The 17,397-nt window shown below is 42.2% G+C and overlaps 2 protein-coding genes across 2 annotated transcripts; both read left to right on the forward strand.

Moving 5' to 3' along the window:
- Positions 1–2,028: 2,028 nt before the first annotated feature.
- Positions 2,029–5,589, forward strand: LOC122523770. Its single transcript, XM_043645653.1, has 2 exons — positions 2,029–3,445; positions 3,611–5,589. The coding sequence occupies exons 1-2, from the start codon at positions 2,029–2,031 to the stop codon at positions 5,587–5,589; spliced, it is 3,396 nt and encodes a 1,131-aa protein (XP_043501588.1).
- Positions 5,590–5,949: 360 nt separating this feature from the next.
- LOC122523771 lies at positions 5,950–7,665 on the forward strand. Its single transcript, XM_043645654.1, has one exon. It carries the CDS (start codon positions 5,950–5,952, stop codon positions 7,663–7,665), a length of 1,716 nt encoding a protein of 571 aa, XP_043501589.1.
- The last annotated feature ends 9,732 nt before the right edge of the window (positions 7,666–17,397 follow it).

The raw sequence follows: 17,397 nt of genomic DNA on the forward strand, positions 1-17,397 counted from the left end.
TATTTACAGTTATCGACCTGGAACGCGCATATAATCAGATTCCAGTAACTCCGGAGGATTGCCCAAAGACAGCCGTCATCACAACGTTTGGCGTTTTTAGTTTAACGTCATGCCCTTCGGACTCCGGAACGCAGCAAAGACTTTTCAGCGTTTTATGGACAGCGCGCTGCGAAGATTGGATTTTTGCTACTGCTACATCGACGATATCTTGGTAGCATCGTCAACGCCGGAGGAGCACACAAGGCACCTTCGCACGTTATTCGAAAGGTTACATGAATTCGGCTTCACTATCAACGTATCCAAATGCACTTTCGGTGCTCACGAGGTCGAGTACCTCGGATACAAGATCAACGCGCAAGGTATACGTCCAGTGGAAGAGCGCGTGGATGTTGTTCGATTAAAGGTCGGGGTGAATGACAATTTTGTGCGAAGTATTACTAAATATGGATCGTATATTTTATACAAAACACAAGATGTTCGAAAATTGCGCCTCTCAAATTAGATGCCAGCACCTCTCGGATAGCATGATTAAGACGCCGTCTGTTATCATCGAGAAGAAGACATATCGATTGTTCTTATTGATCAAGGGATCACGCCACTTAACGTGTAAATAGATCATTGGTCCCTTGTGGCGTCATCCTCTGCGTGTTATTCTCTTATTGGTTTTGTTGTTCTCTCTTCCTAGCGTGGAACGCGCTAATTGGTGTATCGTTTTTTTTCTATCTTCCGCTCTGTTCCTCGACTCGAACCGAAAAGTGGCGTGGTCCAGGTAGAATCGTTTAATAAGTTAATCTGTGCGGACGTACTTTTCGAAATCAAAAATAATTGTGCATCATCTCCTTAGACTACATCTCGCTTTCTTCTCATCTCTCAACGTTCCATCTCTCACCGTTCCATCTCTCATCGTTCCATCTCATCTAATTCTTTTTCTTTTTCTTTTTTTTCAACGAGGCCAGCCTTGTGTTGGGTCTTTCTTACTGATCATCTCTTTACACTATCTTTCACTTTCATTAACGAAATATCAGGTAATCTATTAACCTCTGACCTCTCATTCTTGTCTTACTCGTTTCATTAATTTTTATCCATTCTCATATTAAATTTATTATTACCTTGCTAACGACTTCTCGTACTACGTACTTCCGGCACACGTGGCGTGATATCCGGTACATGTGGCGTAGTCCATATATTACTAGTTATTAAATCATATTATAATTTTGCTATCTCTATTTCTTTTGTTCACAAATTTTAATAAATCTCGTTACATACGAACTCTACCAGAAATTAAAATAATACAGTCCACTTGCCTATCTCGTCCGTCTATTATCCTTGTTCTTAATACTATCCGATCTTTCTCTTCGCTCATCTCTATCCCAACTAGTTATTTCTCGAACATTTTTTGGTCCTTCGAGCCGGATGTTAGAGTTTTGTGTAAGTGTAACAGAATTAAAAAATTTGTGAAAAGTGTCGTGCACACCTCTGTCGCATTGCTGAGCACCCAGGACGTTGTGCTGCGACAGAAAAAGCAGTTCAAGGGACCGTAAGCGCAATTTGAACCGCAGTGTGTAATAGTTTAGACATCTAATAGTTTATTATTATTTTTCATCTAATAGTTTAGACATATCATTATATAGTGGGCTTCCCAAAGCCGAGAGTGATAGTGCTGCAACGAGTGCTCGTTTAGTTGTGGCTTTTCTAGTTCGCTAGGGAAAATCTAGGTGGCGTTGGAAGCTAGCGCTCGAGACTTATCGTCATCTCCCCACTCACGGATCATCTTGGGAAGTAGTGGGGGCGGCCCTACTACTCCTTTATAGTTTCACGTATCAATCGCAGTCCTACATCAACATGGCTGCGAAACTAGCGCTGCAGGAGGCGCGTGCTGATACCATCTAAAGCCTTACAGCCAATATCAAAAACATTAATTCAATGATTCTCTCTACCGCGGTCGACACAAGGGAACTGCTTCGAACAGCGTGGCAAAAGTTCGATGCTGAACACGACCGAATAGTATCGTCATCTCGAGACACGGCTATGGAACAGTCCTACTTTAAGGATAACCGTTATGATACGACCATGCAAAAATATCTAGCTGGACTTACGCTACTAAACCAGCGTATAGAGGAGCTTTCTCAACAGGTACCGCCAGTCACATCTCAGACACAATCTCGTCCAAGGACGGTACTGCCGAACATCTCGCTGCCGAAATTCTCAGGTGCCTTCTCAGACTGGAGACCCTTTGAGGAATTATTTTCCTCTATGATAAAAAATAACCCAGACCTCTCACAGGTTGAGAAGTTGCATTATTTAAGGACCAGCTTGGAGGGAGAGGCGGCTAAAGTCATATCAAATCTAAAGCTATCCGCTGATTCCTTCGATATAGCATGGAATAGGTTGTCTGACAGGTTCGACAACAAACGCCTATTGATTCTAGCTCATCTCGATAGGCTGATGGCCCTTCCTCGCATCAAGGAAAGGTCATCTGGATCCCTCCACAAAATCATTAACATCGTCACGTCATCTCTAAGTGCTCTAGAGACTTTAGGATGCCCGGTTGATCAATGGGATCACATCCTAGTTCATCAGGTGGGATTGGCGTTAGACGACAAAACTCGCGAGGACTGGGAAACAAGGTTGGGAACATCACGCGAGTTCCCACCACTAGAACAACTCTTAAGTCATCTCACTAGCACAGCTAGAGCGTTGGAACATATCGAGACTCGTAGGTCTTACGGGGAGGGCAAAAGAACATCTCAACAGCCCAAATCAGCCCCCACAAGGTCCTACGCTAGGGCCTTAAACATAAAGGTTTCGGCTACTACGCCAGCATCAACATCTCAGTCTCCCGGATCATCTCAGTTAAAAATGGATGAAAGAACAATTAAAAAACATCCTATGCCATTTATAGAAGACCTCTCTAATACCTGTACTTACTGTAGTCACAGGCACTACATCGCTTTCTGTCCCCTATTCAAGCATCTAAGCCAGCAGAAGAAGGAGAAAGTCATCGCAGAATATCGCCTGTGCTACAATTGCCTAGGCAGGCATAACGTCAGGCAGTGCAGGAGTAATAGACGATGCAACGAGTGTGGAGATCGACATCACACGCTCATTCATCTCGAGAAAAGGACATCTCCTCCATCGCCAAGGACATCTCCTCCATCGCGGACATCTCCTTCATCGCCAAGGACATCTCCTCCATCGCCTAGGACATCTCCTCCAAAATCAAGATCATCTCTGCCAATCTCAAGGTCTTCGAGCACTCTATCAGAAACAACACAGACATCTCAGAGAGTCTCGCCCTCTCAGAGCTCACGGGCATCCTCGGATGAGTCACCAAGAGAGGACCGTCGGAAATCTTCAGTTCTAAAGTCATCTCATCGCCGATCCTCCAGTTCAAAGTCATCTTCAACTCGATCATCTCCTACCAAACCCATATCTATCAAGAAGAGTTCTTCTAAGGACTCTTCAAAAAAGTCGTCCTCAGAATGAGAAACAGGTAGGACATCTCATTACCCACATCGTCCTCTCAGATCCATTGTAAAGTCGACCATCTCATCTTCCTCAAAGTCCTCTCAGACGACCAAACGAGTCAGATTTTCGTCACCTATCTCAGACATCGATCGTTCGTCTAATCCCTCGCTTTCAACGTGCTCTCGAGCTCCAGTACTCTTAGCTACTTGTAAAGCTTTTGCCATATCTTTAAATGGATCGCCTAAGCTAGTACGTCTTCTCATTGATCCTGGATCGGAGTTGACTTTAGTTTCTTCTAAAATCATAGATAAGCTAAAGCTTAGCCGTTCTCCAGGAAACATTCCTATTCAGGGTGTGGGTAGTACATCTCCAGGAGCGACCCAAGGTCAAGTGTCCTTGGTTCTCCAATCGACATACTCGTCATCTCGGGTTCACCTTAAGGCATTCATTTTGCCAAAAATCACATCTCAATTGCCGTCGTCTGTAATATCGGAGCAAGACTGGCCTCATCTCAGATCTCTTAAATTAGCTGATCCTGACTTTCTCACTCCAGATCACATTGACATTCTCATTGGTGCTGATAATCTAAGACGAGTTCTCAAGTCCTCTCGGCTTGTTATGGGAGGCGACTCAGAACCTATAGCCTTCCACACGAGGTTCGGTTGGGCAGTTCTAGGCGCAACTTCCAACTCGAGCAAGGTCGATCCTCTCAAAATCTGCCATGCCATCTCTAACGATTCTCTTGACAAAGCTCTCACAAAATTCTGGGTTCAGGAAGAAGTCTCATCTTCCCCCGCATCAACCTTGACTCTCGCTGAATCGCAATGCGAGCAGCACTTTGTTGATACGCACTCTCGATTGCCAACTGGTCGTTACATGGTTCGTCTGCCATTCTCGAAAGACATATCCACCCTCGGGCATTCAAGGTCTCTTGCCATGAGATGCCTTGAAAGACTTCTCAAGAAATTCGAAACCGATAGGAATTTCAAGGAGACCTACTCTGGTTTTCTTAAAGAATATGAGTCTTTAGGACATATGGTTCCTGTTCCTCTCGATGCTCCTGAGCCATCTCAGGCGTTTTATCTCCCGCATCACGGAGTTTGGCGCGAGCAAAGTTCCTCCACCAAACTGCGGGTAGTTTTCAACGGTTCAGCCAAGTCTTCAACCGGTATCTCTCTCAATGATCTTATGCACACTGGTCCGAAGACTCAAACGGACATTTTCGATGTACTGCTGTGGATCAGGCAACACAAGTACATTTTCATAACAGATATTGTTAAAATGTTCCGCCAAATCCAAGTACATCCCAAAGACCATGACCTTCAACGAATTCTCTGGGTCAATGAATCATCTCAAGTTCAGGCATATCAGCTTACATCTGTCACGTATGGTACTCGCTCAGCTCCTTATCTAGCCTGTCGCATTCTTAAACAGCTAGTTGAGGATGAAGGTCATAATTATCCTCTTGCAGTAAACCCTATTCTCAAGGGAAGTTATGTTGACGACATATCAGGGGGGGCAGAGACTATTGATCATCTCAATGCAGTCGCATCTCAGTTAGAGGACATGTGCTCCTCCGCCTGTTTACCACTCGACAAGTGGAAAAGTAATTCCCCCAACCTCACTCGTACCTCTCTCTCACAGTCTGACAGCTCGCCTGTCCATTCGTTTGATGATAGCACTACCAAGATCTTAGGCATCTCCTGGAATTCTCAGAAGGATGTGTTTACTTTTCACGGTACCATCTCTTTTCACCAAGCGGTCACGAAACGCATCATTCTCTCAGAAGTTGCTCAATTGTTTGATCCTCTTGGACTCCTCTCTCCGGTAGTGATCAAAGCGAAAATTCTCATGCAACGACTCTGGTTGGAAAAGGTTGGCTGGGATGATCATCTCACTCCAGATATCGTTCACGAGTGGTCTCAGTTTAGGCAACATCTCTCTCAATTATCAGTCATAGAGACTCCCCGATGGATAAACCTCTCGTCAAAGGCAACCTCAATACAAATCCATGGATTCTCAGACGCCTCTCAACTTGCGATGGCAGCAGTTATATATATTAAGGTGTCGTATGCAGACTCATCCTCAGTAGTCCGTCTAGTCTGTGCTAGACGAAAGTAGCTCCTCTCAAGAGGTTGACAATTCCTAGGCTTGAACTCTCAGCAGCGGCCCTGTAGCCAAGCTGACCGGAAAAGTAATTAGACTTCTCGACCTCTCGGACGTTCTCACTTTTCTGTGGTCTGACTCTTCTGTGACCCTTGCATGGGTCAAAAACAATCCTATGAGATGGAAGGAATTCGTAGGCAATAGAGTAGCCGCTATTACGAGTCCGTACCCCATGCTCATTGGAAATTCATTCCGGAAGCTCAATCCAGCTGACTGTGCATCTCGTGGGCTCAGTGCATCTCAACTCATTGATCACCCCTATGGTGGAGTGGTCCACCATGGCTTTCTCAGTCGCCAGAATTTTGGCCCTCGTCAATGCCACCCTCACCGGAAGAGGATTTGGAGGAACGCCCTGGCATCTCACTTGCCCTCTCACAAGCCCAACCTCTAGTTTGGGACCTCGTTGACCTTCCTCAATCATCCTCTTTTCATAGGCATCTCACTAAACTCCTTCGGATCACTGCACTCATTCAGAGGGCAGTCTCGTGCTTTAAAAAGGTTCCTGGCTCGAGCTTGTCCGCATCGCCATTGAATCCAGCAGATCTGGAGAAGGCTAAAACGTTCTGGATACGCGCGACTCAAGAGGCGTATTTCTCACCAGAGTTGAGAACGTTGTCGGGTCAATCTCTCCACAAACGTCACGTTCTGACACGACTCACGGCCTTTGTCGATCGTGCTGGAATTCTCAGGGTTGGTGGACGGTTGCAAAATTCTCAGCTGGATGAAGATAGTAAACATCCAGCAATACTACCTCGTCAGTCAAAATTCACCAACCTAGTCATCTCCGATGCTCACGCCAGAACTATGCATGGAGGAACTCAGCTGACGCTCTCTTACATTCGAAAGACTTTCTGGATTATTGGAGGTCGTGCTCCAGTAAAGTCTTTCCTCAAAGATTGTCTCACTTGTGCTCGAATACGTGGAGTGAGAGCTCAACAACTAATGGCTCCACTACCGGCATCTCGAGTGACACCATCTCTTGTGTTCGAGACTACAGGGCTTGATTACGCCGGGCCAGTAACAATGAAGACCTTTCAAGGCAGAGGTGCAAAGTCCTTCAAGGGTTGGATAGCAGTATTTATATGCTTCTCTACCTCTGCCGTTCATCTCGAGATAGTTTCTGACTACACCATCGAAGGATTTCTCAAGGCATTTCGCCGGTTCACCAGCCGTAGGGGTATTCCAAAAACGCTCAGAAGCGACTGTGGTACCAACTTCCAGGGGGCGAACAAGCAGCTTAAGGATCTACTCTCAGCTGCAACGAAGGAATTTCTCAAGATCCAAAGACTTCTCGCTAATGATGGCACTAATTGGATCTTCAATCCTCCAGCAGCACCACATATGGGCGGAAAATGGGAGGCGGCGGTGAAATCTATCAAGTATCATCTCAAACGAACTATCTCGGATACGTTGCTAACATTCGAAGACTTCTCCACGTTTTTAGCTCAGGTTGAAGCGGTTCTTAATTCTCGACCTCTCAGTTCTCTCTCGGAGGACCCTGATGACATCAGAGCATTAACACCAGGGCATTTCATCAGAGGGGAGGCATTGACAACTATCCCCGAGCCTTCTCTAATAGAAATCTCAAATTCCAGATTATCTCACTTCCAGCGGATTCAAAAGCGCTTCCAGCAATTTTGGAGAAGGTGGTCGACGGAATGTCTGCAAGCGCATCAGACCACATCCAAATGGCAGACATCGCAGAACGATATCAGGGAAGGGTCTCTTGTCCTCATCACCGACGAGCGACTTCCGCCCTCGAAATGGCCTCTCGACAGAGTGATACAACTACACCCAGGAAAGGACGGTTTCTGCAGGGTTGTCACGCTGAAGACCGCTACCAGCACTATACTAGACCTATCGTCAAGCTCGCACCATTGCCTCTTCAACCGCACACGGAAACATAGTTTGTTCAGCAGCTCAGCACATCTCGTCATGTCAAATTCTCGATTCACGCTCGAGAATTGGGGGGGAGAATGTTCGAAAATTGCGCCTCTCAAATTAGATGACAGCACCTCTCGGATAGCATGATTAAGACGCCGTCTGTTATCATCGAGAAGAAGACATATCGATTGTTCTTATTGATCAAGGGATCACGCCACTTAACGTGTAAATAGATCATTGGTCCCTTGTAGCGTCATCCTCTGCGTGTTATTCTCCTATTGGTTTTGTTGTTCTCTCTTCCTAGCGTGGAACGCGCTAATTGGTGTATCGTCTTTTTCTCTCTTCCGCTCTGTTCCTCTACTCGAACCGAAAAGTGGCGTGGTCCAGTTAGAATCGTTTAATAAGTTAATCTGTGCGGACGTACATTTCGAAATCAAAAAGAATTGTGCATCATCTCCTAGACTACATCTCGCTTTCTTCTCATCTCTCACCGTTCCATCTCTCACCGTTCCATCTCTCATCGTTCCATCTCATCTAACTCTTTTTCTTTTTTCTCATCGAGGCCAGCCTTGTGTTGGGTCTTTCTCACTGATCATCTCTTTACACTATCTTACATTAACGACATATCAGGTAATCTATTAACCTCTGACCTCTCATTCTTGTATTACTCGTTTCATTAATTTCTATCCATTCTCATATTAAATTTATTATTACATTTCTAACGACTTCACGTACTACGTACTTCCGGCACACGTGGCGTGATATCCGGTACACGTGGCATAGGCTATACATTACTATTTATTAAATCATATTATAATTTTGTTATCTCTATTTCTTTTGTTCACAAATTTTTAATAAATCTCGTTACATACAAACTCTACCAGAAATTAACATAATACAGTCCACTTGCCTATCTCGTCCGTCTCTTATCCTTTTTCTTAGTACTCTCCGATCTTCTCTTCGCGCATCTCTCTCTAAACTAGTAATTTCTCGAACACATCGTAATATAATTTGAGTCTAATGTATTATATCTACACTCACCATTGTATATCTTATTTATTTACATTTCATGTTATTACATCACGCCAGCCTATAGTACTTATAATTCTCGTCGAGAATTGATTGTATGTTCTGTAATGAATAAAAAAAAAAAAAAAATATTTAAGTATAGGAACGAGGCTACAGGCTTCCGAAGCCTTCGCTCCAGGGACAGAATCTTCCCTAAGTGGGATACGAGGGCTGTAGACGAGGATAGGCTCGCCGCAGCCCTCGTCTCCGGGGACTGGACACGGGACAATGGTGCCAGTGGGATTTAGTGGAGTGGACGAATAATACCCTCTTGAGTGCGTGTGACATATCCATGCCAAGGGCGAGAACTACTGTGAACTGGAGACGTGCGGTGCCGTGGTGGTCGCGGGAAATTGCGGCCCTACGGGGGGCGGCTACGGCGGCGAGGAGACGCTACCTGAGGGCCAGGCGTGGTGGTGATCCGGCCAGGATTAGGGCGAGTTTAGAGGACAGGAGGGAAACGAGGAGGAGTCTGGTCCGTGCCATCAGAAGGGCCAAGGCTTCGGCCTGGAGGGACTTCCTCACTACCATCGAGGAAGATCCCTGGGAGAGACCTTATAAGCTTGTAATGAACAAGCTGAGAGCTCGCGGTGTCCCCCCCCCACTTGCTGAGGCACTGGATCCTTCTCTCTTAGTGAGGATTGTGGCGGCGTTGTTTCCGGGGGGCGGGCGACCAGTTGCCTTAAATGTCAACGCGGGAGACCCGGACGGGATCGTCGTCACAGTCGAGGAAGTGCGCAAAGCAGCCCTAAGGATTGGTCTCGAGAGGGCACCGGGTCTTGATGGGATTCCTGGCCTGGTAGTCAAAAAGGCAGCCATCCACTGTGGTCGAGGCCTGGCGAGGTGTTTCACCATACTTTTGAGAAGGGGAGTCTTCCCACGGGAGTGGAAGAGGGCCAAGATGGTACTTCTCCAAAAAAGGTATGACTGCGACGACACGCCCAGCTCGTACAGGCCAATAAGCCTGCTGGACGAGGTGGGGAAGCTCTTCGTGAGAGTTGTTGTCTCCAGGGTAAGCGAGTTCTTAGAACTAAGAAGTGTTCTTTCTCCGCGTCTACATGGCTTCAGGGTGGGTTACTCTACCCTCGGAGCTATCGGAGAGGTGAAGGACTATATACAGTAGTGCGCGAGTGGTGGACGGGTTGGCGTCCTAGTATCTATGGACGTCGCTAACGCGTTCAACTCGCTCCCCTGGGAGATTGTGATAGAGACAATGGAGGGAAGTGGCTTCTCCACCTACTTGATAAACATTGTTAAAGACTATTTTCGCGACCGGCTCCTGTCCTTCATCGGAAGGCAGGGCAACGTTTATAATATAAGAGTGACGTGTGGGGTCCCACAGGGCTCCGTCCTGGGCCCCACACTTTGGAACATCGCCTACGATCGGGTCCTCCGGGTCCCGCTGCAGGGGGGGTCTCGTGTGGTTTGCTACGCGGACGACACGGCCCTCCTTTCAGCGGGGCGGGACCTATCTAGTGCGGTGTTAGCGTGTGAAAGGGACCTCGAGGTCCTTGTGAATGAAATCGAGAGTTTGGGCCTTAAAGTGGCGCCGCAGAAGACGGAGGCAATGGCCTTCCCTACCTCTGCCTTCCGCAGACGCAGGATTGCTCCCCCCCTGTGATTAGACTTAGGGGGGTTTGTATTGCAGTGAAGCCCAGTGTTAAATACCTGGGCATTGTATTAGACTCAAACATGACGTTTAGGCCCCACTTCGAGGCCTTAATCCCGAAAGTGCAGGGGATCCTTCGGTCTATTGGAAGGATACTTCCGAACCTCCACGGGCCGAGGGAGAAGAAGCGACGACTCTACAGCAGCGTGATCCACTCCGTGCTCCTCTATGGTGCTCCGGTGTGGTGGCGCGCTGTTGCGGAAGATCAAAGGGTCAGGCGGGCTGTTCGGGCCTTGCAGAGAAGGGTAGCAATCAGGGTGTGTTGCGCCTATAGGACGGTATCCTTCCATGCGGCAATGATGGTCGCGGGGATCATTCCCCTCGACCATCTGGCACCGCAGCTGGCGGATGCTTACGCAGCGGTCCGGGAAGCGGAGGATCCCGTTTCCCCTAGCACAAGGGCCGTGCTGGGTGCCATTGCCAAGAGGAGGGCAATTGTTGCATGGAAGGAGGAAGAACTCAACCTCGTTGGTACTGTCGGAGCAACCGACATTTGGTACTGTCAGGTTGTCCCTGGATACCCCGGGGGCGTGGGCTGCATTCCAGTCCTTTTCAGGACTAGTAATGAAGGCCAAGGAAGACGCTGAAAGAGAGAGAGAATTGCAATTTCTCACTAGGAGAAGAGTGAATGCGAGGCCGCAAAGGAGATTAGCTCCTAGGCGGCCCCCCGGGCGAGGCTCCGGGCAGCTTTGGCGGCGCCTGGCCTGGTCTAGTGCGTCGCTTTCCCCTAAGAAGACGAATGTGCATGCGGATGCATGGGATGTGTGAACTCGGCCAGTGCATCTTGGGATGGATGGTCTAGTGTATATATATATATACATGTAACGAAATATTACTATTTATATTTCGTCACCTTTACTATTTAAATTTCCCGTCGTCCTACAGTTAAGACGCGCAGGCGTATTAGGCTTAGAAGATTCGGGAACGTTAACAAAGAGACCGAAAGTATAGAAACGGTTAGGAGTTCGCTAAGCAGAGACGGTTAGAATTCAAATTGCGTAGCTAGAAATAAGACAATAAAATAAGAGTGAATATTAGCTGTAAATGTTGTTTCTCTTATTTGCAGGTAATGCAACTAGTGTACATAGTGTAGTTTTAAGTGTAATTTGTATTTTTACAATGTAACGCAATGCAGATAATGTAGGTTAGTGTGAATAATATTAATAAAATAATCGAGAGAATCTCTTATTTGCAGAAACTCAAGGCAGTTATATTTCCAAGACATTATCCCTATAAGAACCATATAGAATATACATTATAAAACAACATTTTTATTGCTAATTAAGAAAAAAAGATACAATTAGCTGAGATTGACAGTTTAAAATTTACATTTGTTCTGAAAGCACATCCCAACGATCCAAAGTCAAACGTGATATCTCTGACGAAAATAACAACACAGGACAATAAAGGTTATGCTATGCCTGAGCAATATCAGCTGATGGAGCACCATAAGAAGCTGGCATCAACAACAGCATATAAACAAATACAAAATTCGTTAAATAAAAGAGGACAAACTCGAAATATGAATATCAAATTACCAACGGATATATATAGGTTATACATGGACGAAGAGGGAAATATGGTATTCAAAGACTACGTATTGGAAGAGATATTGACGGAAACACCGGCTACGCCACAACTAAACCTGCCGGGAGAAATGTTTACAAAGATCTGGGAAGAATTGGTAAAACAACAAGGGAACAAAGATTCGGAAAAACAAAATATAAAAAAATTATCAGAAAAGTTTGTATTAGAAAAATTTTCAGGTAAAAGTTTTAATGTAACTGAATGGATGGATACGTTTGAATGCGAATGTACTCGATTAGGTATTAAAAACGATATAGATAAAATTGAGATGTTTAGATTGTTTCTAGAAGACGGATGTATGGACTGGTATAATTCAATGCTTATAAAGCTAACGATAGAGTCAAAGTGGTCGCAATGGAAGGAAAAATTTTGCGGAGTTTACGCGGACAAAGGGTGGCTTCCAGCCACTAATGCTATGTCATATAAATATTTATCCGGTTCACTGTTGGATTATGCGGTGCGAAAGCATGGTCTTTTATTACAAATTGATAAGAAAATGACAGAAACTACTTTAATTAGTCTTATTGTGGTAGGATTACCGAATCCCATAAGGAATAGAATAGATAGAGAGAAAATAACAACGGTCGAAACCCTACTTAACGAGATTAGAGGCCTAGAATATATGACAAAAAATGTAGCGAGGAGGACTACTGTTAATTATGAAAAAATACCTAAAGATGGACCTAATAATCGCAAACCATGTACGATCTGCGAACAGAGAAATAAAAGCAATCGCTTCCATCCAGAATCGTTATGCTGGTACAAAGATAAAGAAAACGAACAGAGTAAGAAAGAGCGAATCAAACACGTAAATAACTCCGAATTAGAACTGGAATTGAATAATGTCAATCAAAAAAACTAATATTACCACCATTAATCAAGATAAATATTTTGTTAAACGACACTATCAAGGTTATAGGTATTTATGATTCCGGCTCAAATGTCTCCTTGATAAATTCAAAACTATTAAACATACCAAAGAAAAGATTTAGTAATCCAAAAAATGTAGGTTTAACAACGATTAATGGTGTGAAAAGATAATGGTATGGTCACCTTAAAAATAAAAATTTTTGAAATTGAAGAGGAAATGGATGTTTTAGTAGTGGATAAAGAAAATTTTAAATATGATTTTTTAATTGGATTAGACTGTATAAAAAAATTCCTACTAACTCAGAATGAGAGATTGGAAATAACTCAAAAAAAAATTCAGTCTATCCCTAAGGATAAAATCAAAAACAAAATAAATCCACAAAGCTCTCAAAGGACAATCCAAAAAGAGAAAAAGAAAATATTAATGAATATCAAATAAATTACAATGAACATATAGATACAAGTGAATTTCAGATATCAACCAATCATTTAGAAATTAAACAACAAATTGAAATTGATAAGTTGATTGATAAACATAAAACAGTTTTTGCTAGAGATAAATATGATGTAGGAACGGTTAGAGATTATGAAGCTCATATAGACCTGATAATTAATAAATATTGTTACAAAAGACCATACAGATGTTCCATAGAAGATAAAAAAGAGATAGAACAACAAATTGCAAAATTATTAGAGAAAAACTTGATTGAGGAATCGTATAGTCCGTTTGCGGCTCCAGTGACTTTGGCATTTAAAAAAGATGAGGAAAAAAGAGCAAGGTTATGCATAGATTTTCGGGAACTAAACAAAATCGTTATCCCTCAACCGCAACCGTTTCCGCTAATTGAGGATCTTATAGTTAAGACCAGAAATTGCACACTATTTTCGACACTCGACATAAACTCGGCTTTCTGGTCGATTCCTTTGAAGATTGCAGATAGGCAGAAAACAGCTTTTGTAACCCAAGAGGGACATTAATGGACGTGTTACCATTTGGTTTGAAAATAGCACCAGCGATTTTCTAAAGAATTTTAAGTAATAATAAGAAAACATAAACAAAACTTGCTGATTTTTGTGTAAATTTCATTGACGACATCTTTGTTTTCTTTAGGGATTTTACACAGAGCACATAGATCATTTGTCACGATTATTACAAGCAATTATGGATGAGGGCTTTAAATTAGTTTTCTAAATATTTTTTGCAGCAGATTCCGTCAAATATTGTGGGCCATATAATAAAAAACAACTCAATCAGTCCACTGAAAGATAATTTGGTATCCATAAAAAATTTTCCTACACCTAAAACAAAAAAGAATGTGCGTCAAATTTTAGGAAAAATTAATTTCTACGGAAAATACGTGCCGAATATTTCGACTGTATTGGAACCACTACATAATTTGCTAAGGAAGGAACAAAAGTTCATTTGGTCGGAACAATGCCAAAAGGCACTTGATGATATGAAAATACTACTATGCTCCCAGCCAGTTTTAACGATTTTTGATCCAAGTCTCCCAATATGTATTTACACCGACGCGAGTTTGCAAGGTGTTGGAGCCGTTTTGAAGCAAACACAATCAAATGGGGAACAAAAACCAGTGGCATATTTTTCGAAAAAATTGAATGAAGTTCAGAAAAGAAAAAAAGCAATTCATATAGAATGCTTGGCAATAAAAGAAGCAATAAAATATTGGCAACATTGGCTCATCGGGAAAAAATTTACGGTATACTCGGACCATAAGCCCTTAGAAAATATGAACATTAAAACTAGGACAGATGAAGAATTAGGAGATATGATGTATGAATTATCGCAATATGATTTTAAAATTAAGTACAGTCCAGGGAAACACAATTTAGAGGCAGATTGTTTAAGCCGAAACCCGGTATTAGAATCTCATGAAAATGAAGATGAAATTTTGAAAACTGTTAACTTTATAAAAATGGAAGAGATCGAATGCGATCAAAAGAACAACACTGATATACAAAATGCTAAAGATACACTGATTTTCAAACACAAAATGTATTATAAAAAAGTAAGGAAAAAAGAAAAAATTATTCTTTCAGAAAGTTTCAGTAAAGAATTTATAAATAAAATACACTCGCTCTACTGTCATATAGGAATAAAACAAATGAGAGCAAAAATCAAACCATTTTATGTAGCAAAGAATCTGGATCAAAAAATAAAAAGAATTTGTGAAAATTGTGAAATCTGCATAAAGAACAAATCGAGAGGAGGACATAAAATTGGATTGATGTCACATTTGGGTCCGGCTACTTATCCGTATGAGATAGTTTCTATAGACACGATTGGAGGATTCGGGGGCTCCCGTTCAACAAAGAAATATTTACATTTGCTGGTAGAGCATTTCACGAGATATGCTCATATTCTGACATCAAAAACTCAAAATGCAAACGATTTCAAACGATTAATACAAAATATAACAGCAGACAACAAAATAGGTATGATCTTGTCAGACCAATATCCGGGCATTAATTCGGAAGAATTTAAAAACTTCTTAAACAGGAAAAACATTATATTAACATTCACGGCAGTGAACGCACCCTTTTCGAATGGATTAAATGAGAGGTTAAATCAAACCATAATAAACAAAATTAGATGTAAGATAAATGAGAAAAGAGGAAAAACTGCTTGGACTACAATAGCACATGAATGTGTAGCAAAATATAATAAAACCGAACACACAGTGACAGGATTCTCCCCACAATACTTACTAGAAGGCACAAATACAGCAATAATTCCTGAAGAACTAAAATACACAAAAACGCATGAGGATCTACTCAGAGATAGGAAAATTGCCCTAAAAAACACGATAAAATCGCATGAACATAATAAAAAGATATTTGATAAGAACAGAAGACATCACGAATTTAATATAGGAGATTTAGTATATGTAGAAAATAATCATAGGTTAAACAGAAAAAAATTAGATGAATTAAAAATAGGACCGTACAAAATTATAGAAAAGATTTCAAATACTATTTATAAAATACAGACGGACCGAAAAAAATCAGAGTCATTGTTTCACATCACGAAACTAGTACCATTTATGTGTGATGATCAAGAAAGCTAGTATATTGTCTTTCGTTTTTCCTTCCCCGGGGAGGGGTGATGTAACGAAATATTACTATTTATATTTCGTCACCTTTACTATTTAAATTTCCCGTCGTCCTACAGTTAAGACGCGCAGGCGTATTAGGCTTAGAAGATTCGGGAACGTTAACAAAGAGACCGAAAGTATAGAAACGGTTAGGAGTTCGCTAAGCAGAGACGGTTAGAATTCAAATTGCGTAGCTAGAAATAAGACAATAAAATAAGAGTGAATATTAGCTGTAAATGTTGTTTCTCTTATTTGCAGAAACTCAAGGCAGTTATATTTCCAAGACATTATCCCTATAAGAACCATATAGAATATACCTTATATATATATATAGAGGTATACAAAACCATGCAAGACGTGTGAGGATATGGGCAAAGGTATAGAATACCACCCAGAAGAGAGATGTTGGTTTAAACCAGAGAGAAGAGATAAACCAAAAACTATACCAAATAATTCAGTAATAGAGGTGGATCTAAATATGGAAAAAAAACGAATAATCACACCATTGATCAAATTTAAGACGACAGTTGAAAATAAGATAGACATAATGGGAAAACATACGATCCAGGTTTTCAGGTCTCTTTAATAAACTCGAAATGGATAAAGATAAGGGACAATAGTAGAGATGTAAACAAAATATTTTTAAAGTCTGTCAATGGTGTGAATCCTACAAATGGATTAATAAAAGTAAAAATAAAGATACTTAATATAGAAAGTGAAGTAGATGTGTACATATTTGAGAGAGAGGATTTTGAAGATTTTATAATAGGATTAGATATAATCCCCGTCTTCAAATTGAGATTAGACGAGAATTTAAGAATTTCACAGAAAATAGAAAAAAAGATAGAAAAACCAGAGATAATATTAATCGAAACGAAAGGTCAGATTACAAATTATTCAATTAATTTCAACGAACATGTGGAAGCGGATGAGTTCCAAGCAAGAATAGCACACTTAGATAGAGATAAACAAAATAAAATAGAAAGTGTATTCTTCTTGAGAGGAATTTGGAAGAGTCGCAGAAAGCAGAAAAGCTAATTGTTGAACGTTCTTCAAAAGAATTGAAGCTGGTTAGTAAGGCAAACGTTGGTGTATAGTCAAAAAACTCGAAAGTCCCCCCTCAGCTGGTTTCTCGAGTGCGTGGATTAAGGGAGGGCGAGGGGATGGGGGGGGATCGAGCCGGTACAAGAAGTTAGCGAGCTACGGTTAGGGGTCGAGCAAAGGTCTTACTTCCGGAAATAAATAGCAGCTAAGGATCAGAGGCGATACAAGAAGTAACTGACGAGGTCAGTCTACCAGCAGGTCGTTTAAGAAGATTCATATCGGTTTGGGAAGGCCTATGCAATGACCAAGTAGTAACTGAGTAGATCAAAGGGTACAAGATACCATTTAATCGAAAGGTTACTCAACCTGTTCTAACTAAGGAACCATGTTAGTCGGCATTTGAACTACAGTTAATCGCTAAGCAAATTAGTAAGCTTTTAGAGAAAGGTGCTATTAGGAAGTGCCAAGATTATCCCGGTCAGTTCATATCGAAAATTTTCCTCATTCCCAAGCCGGTTAGATCTT

The sequence above is a fragment of the Polistes fuscatus genome, unplaced genomic scaffold (genome assembly GCF_010416935.1).
Source record: "Polistes fuscatus isolate 324 unplaced genomic scaffold, CU_Pfus_HIC Scaffold63, whole genome shotgun sequence".
NCBI classification, from domain to species: Eukaryota; Metazoa; Arthropoda; class Insecta; order Hymenoptera; family Vespidae; genus Polistes; species Polistes fuscatus.

Bases quoted from the DNA above. Each gene is read 5' to 3' on its own strand.
- LOC122523770 (XM_043645653.1), top strand. From the start codon at position 2,029: ATGGAACAGTCCTACTTTAAGGATAACCGTTATGATACGACCATGCAA. The intron at 3,446-3,610 runs GTTCTTCTAAGG...CACCTATCTCAG, and splicing joins ACCCATATCTATCAAGAAGA to ACATCGATCGTTCGTCTAAT.
- LOC122523771 (XM_043645654.1), top strand. From the start codon at position 5,950: ATGCCACCCTCACCGGAAGAGGATTTGGAGGAACGCCCTGGCATCTCA.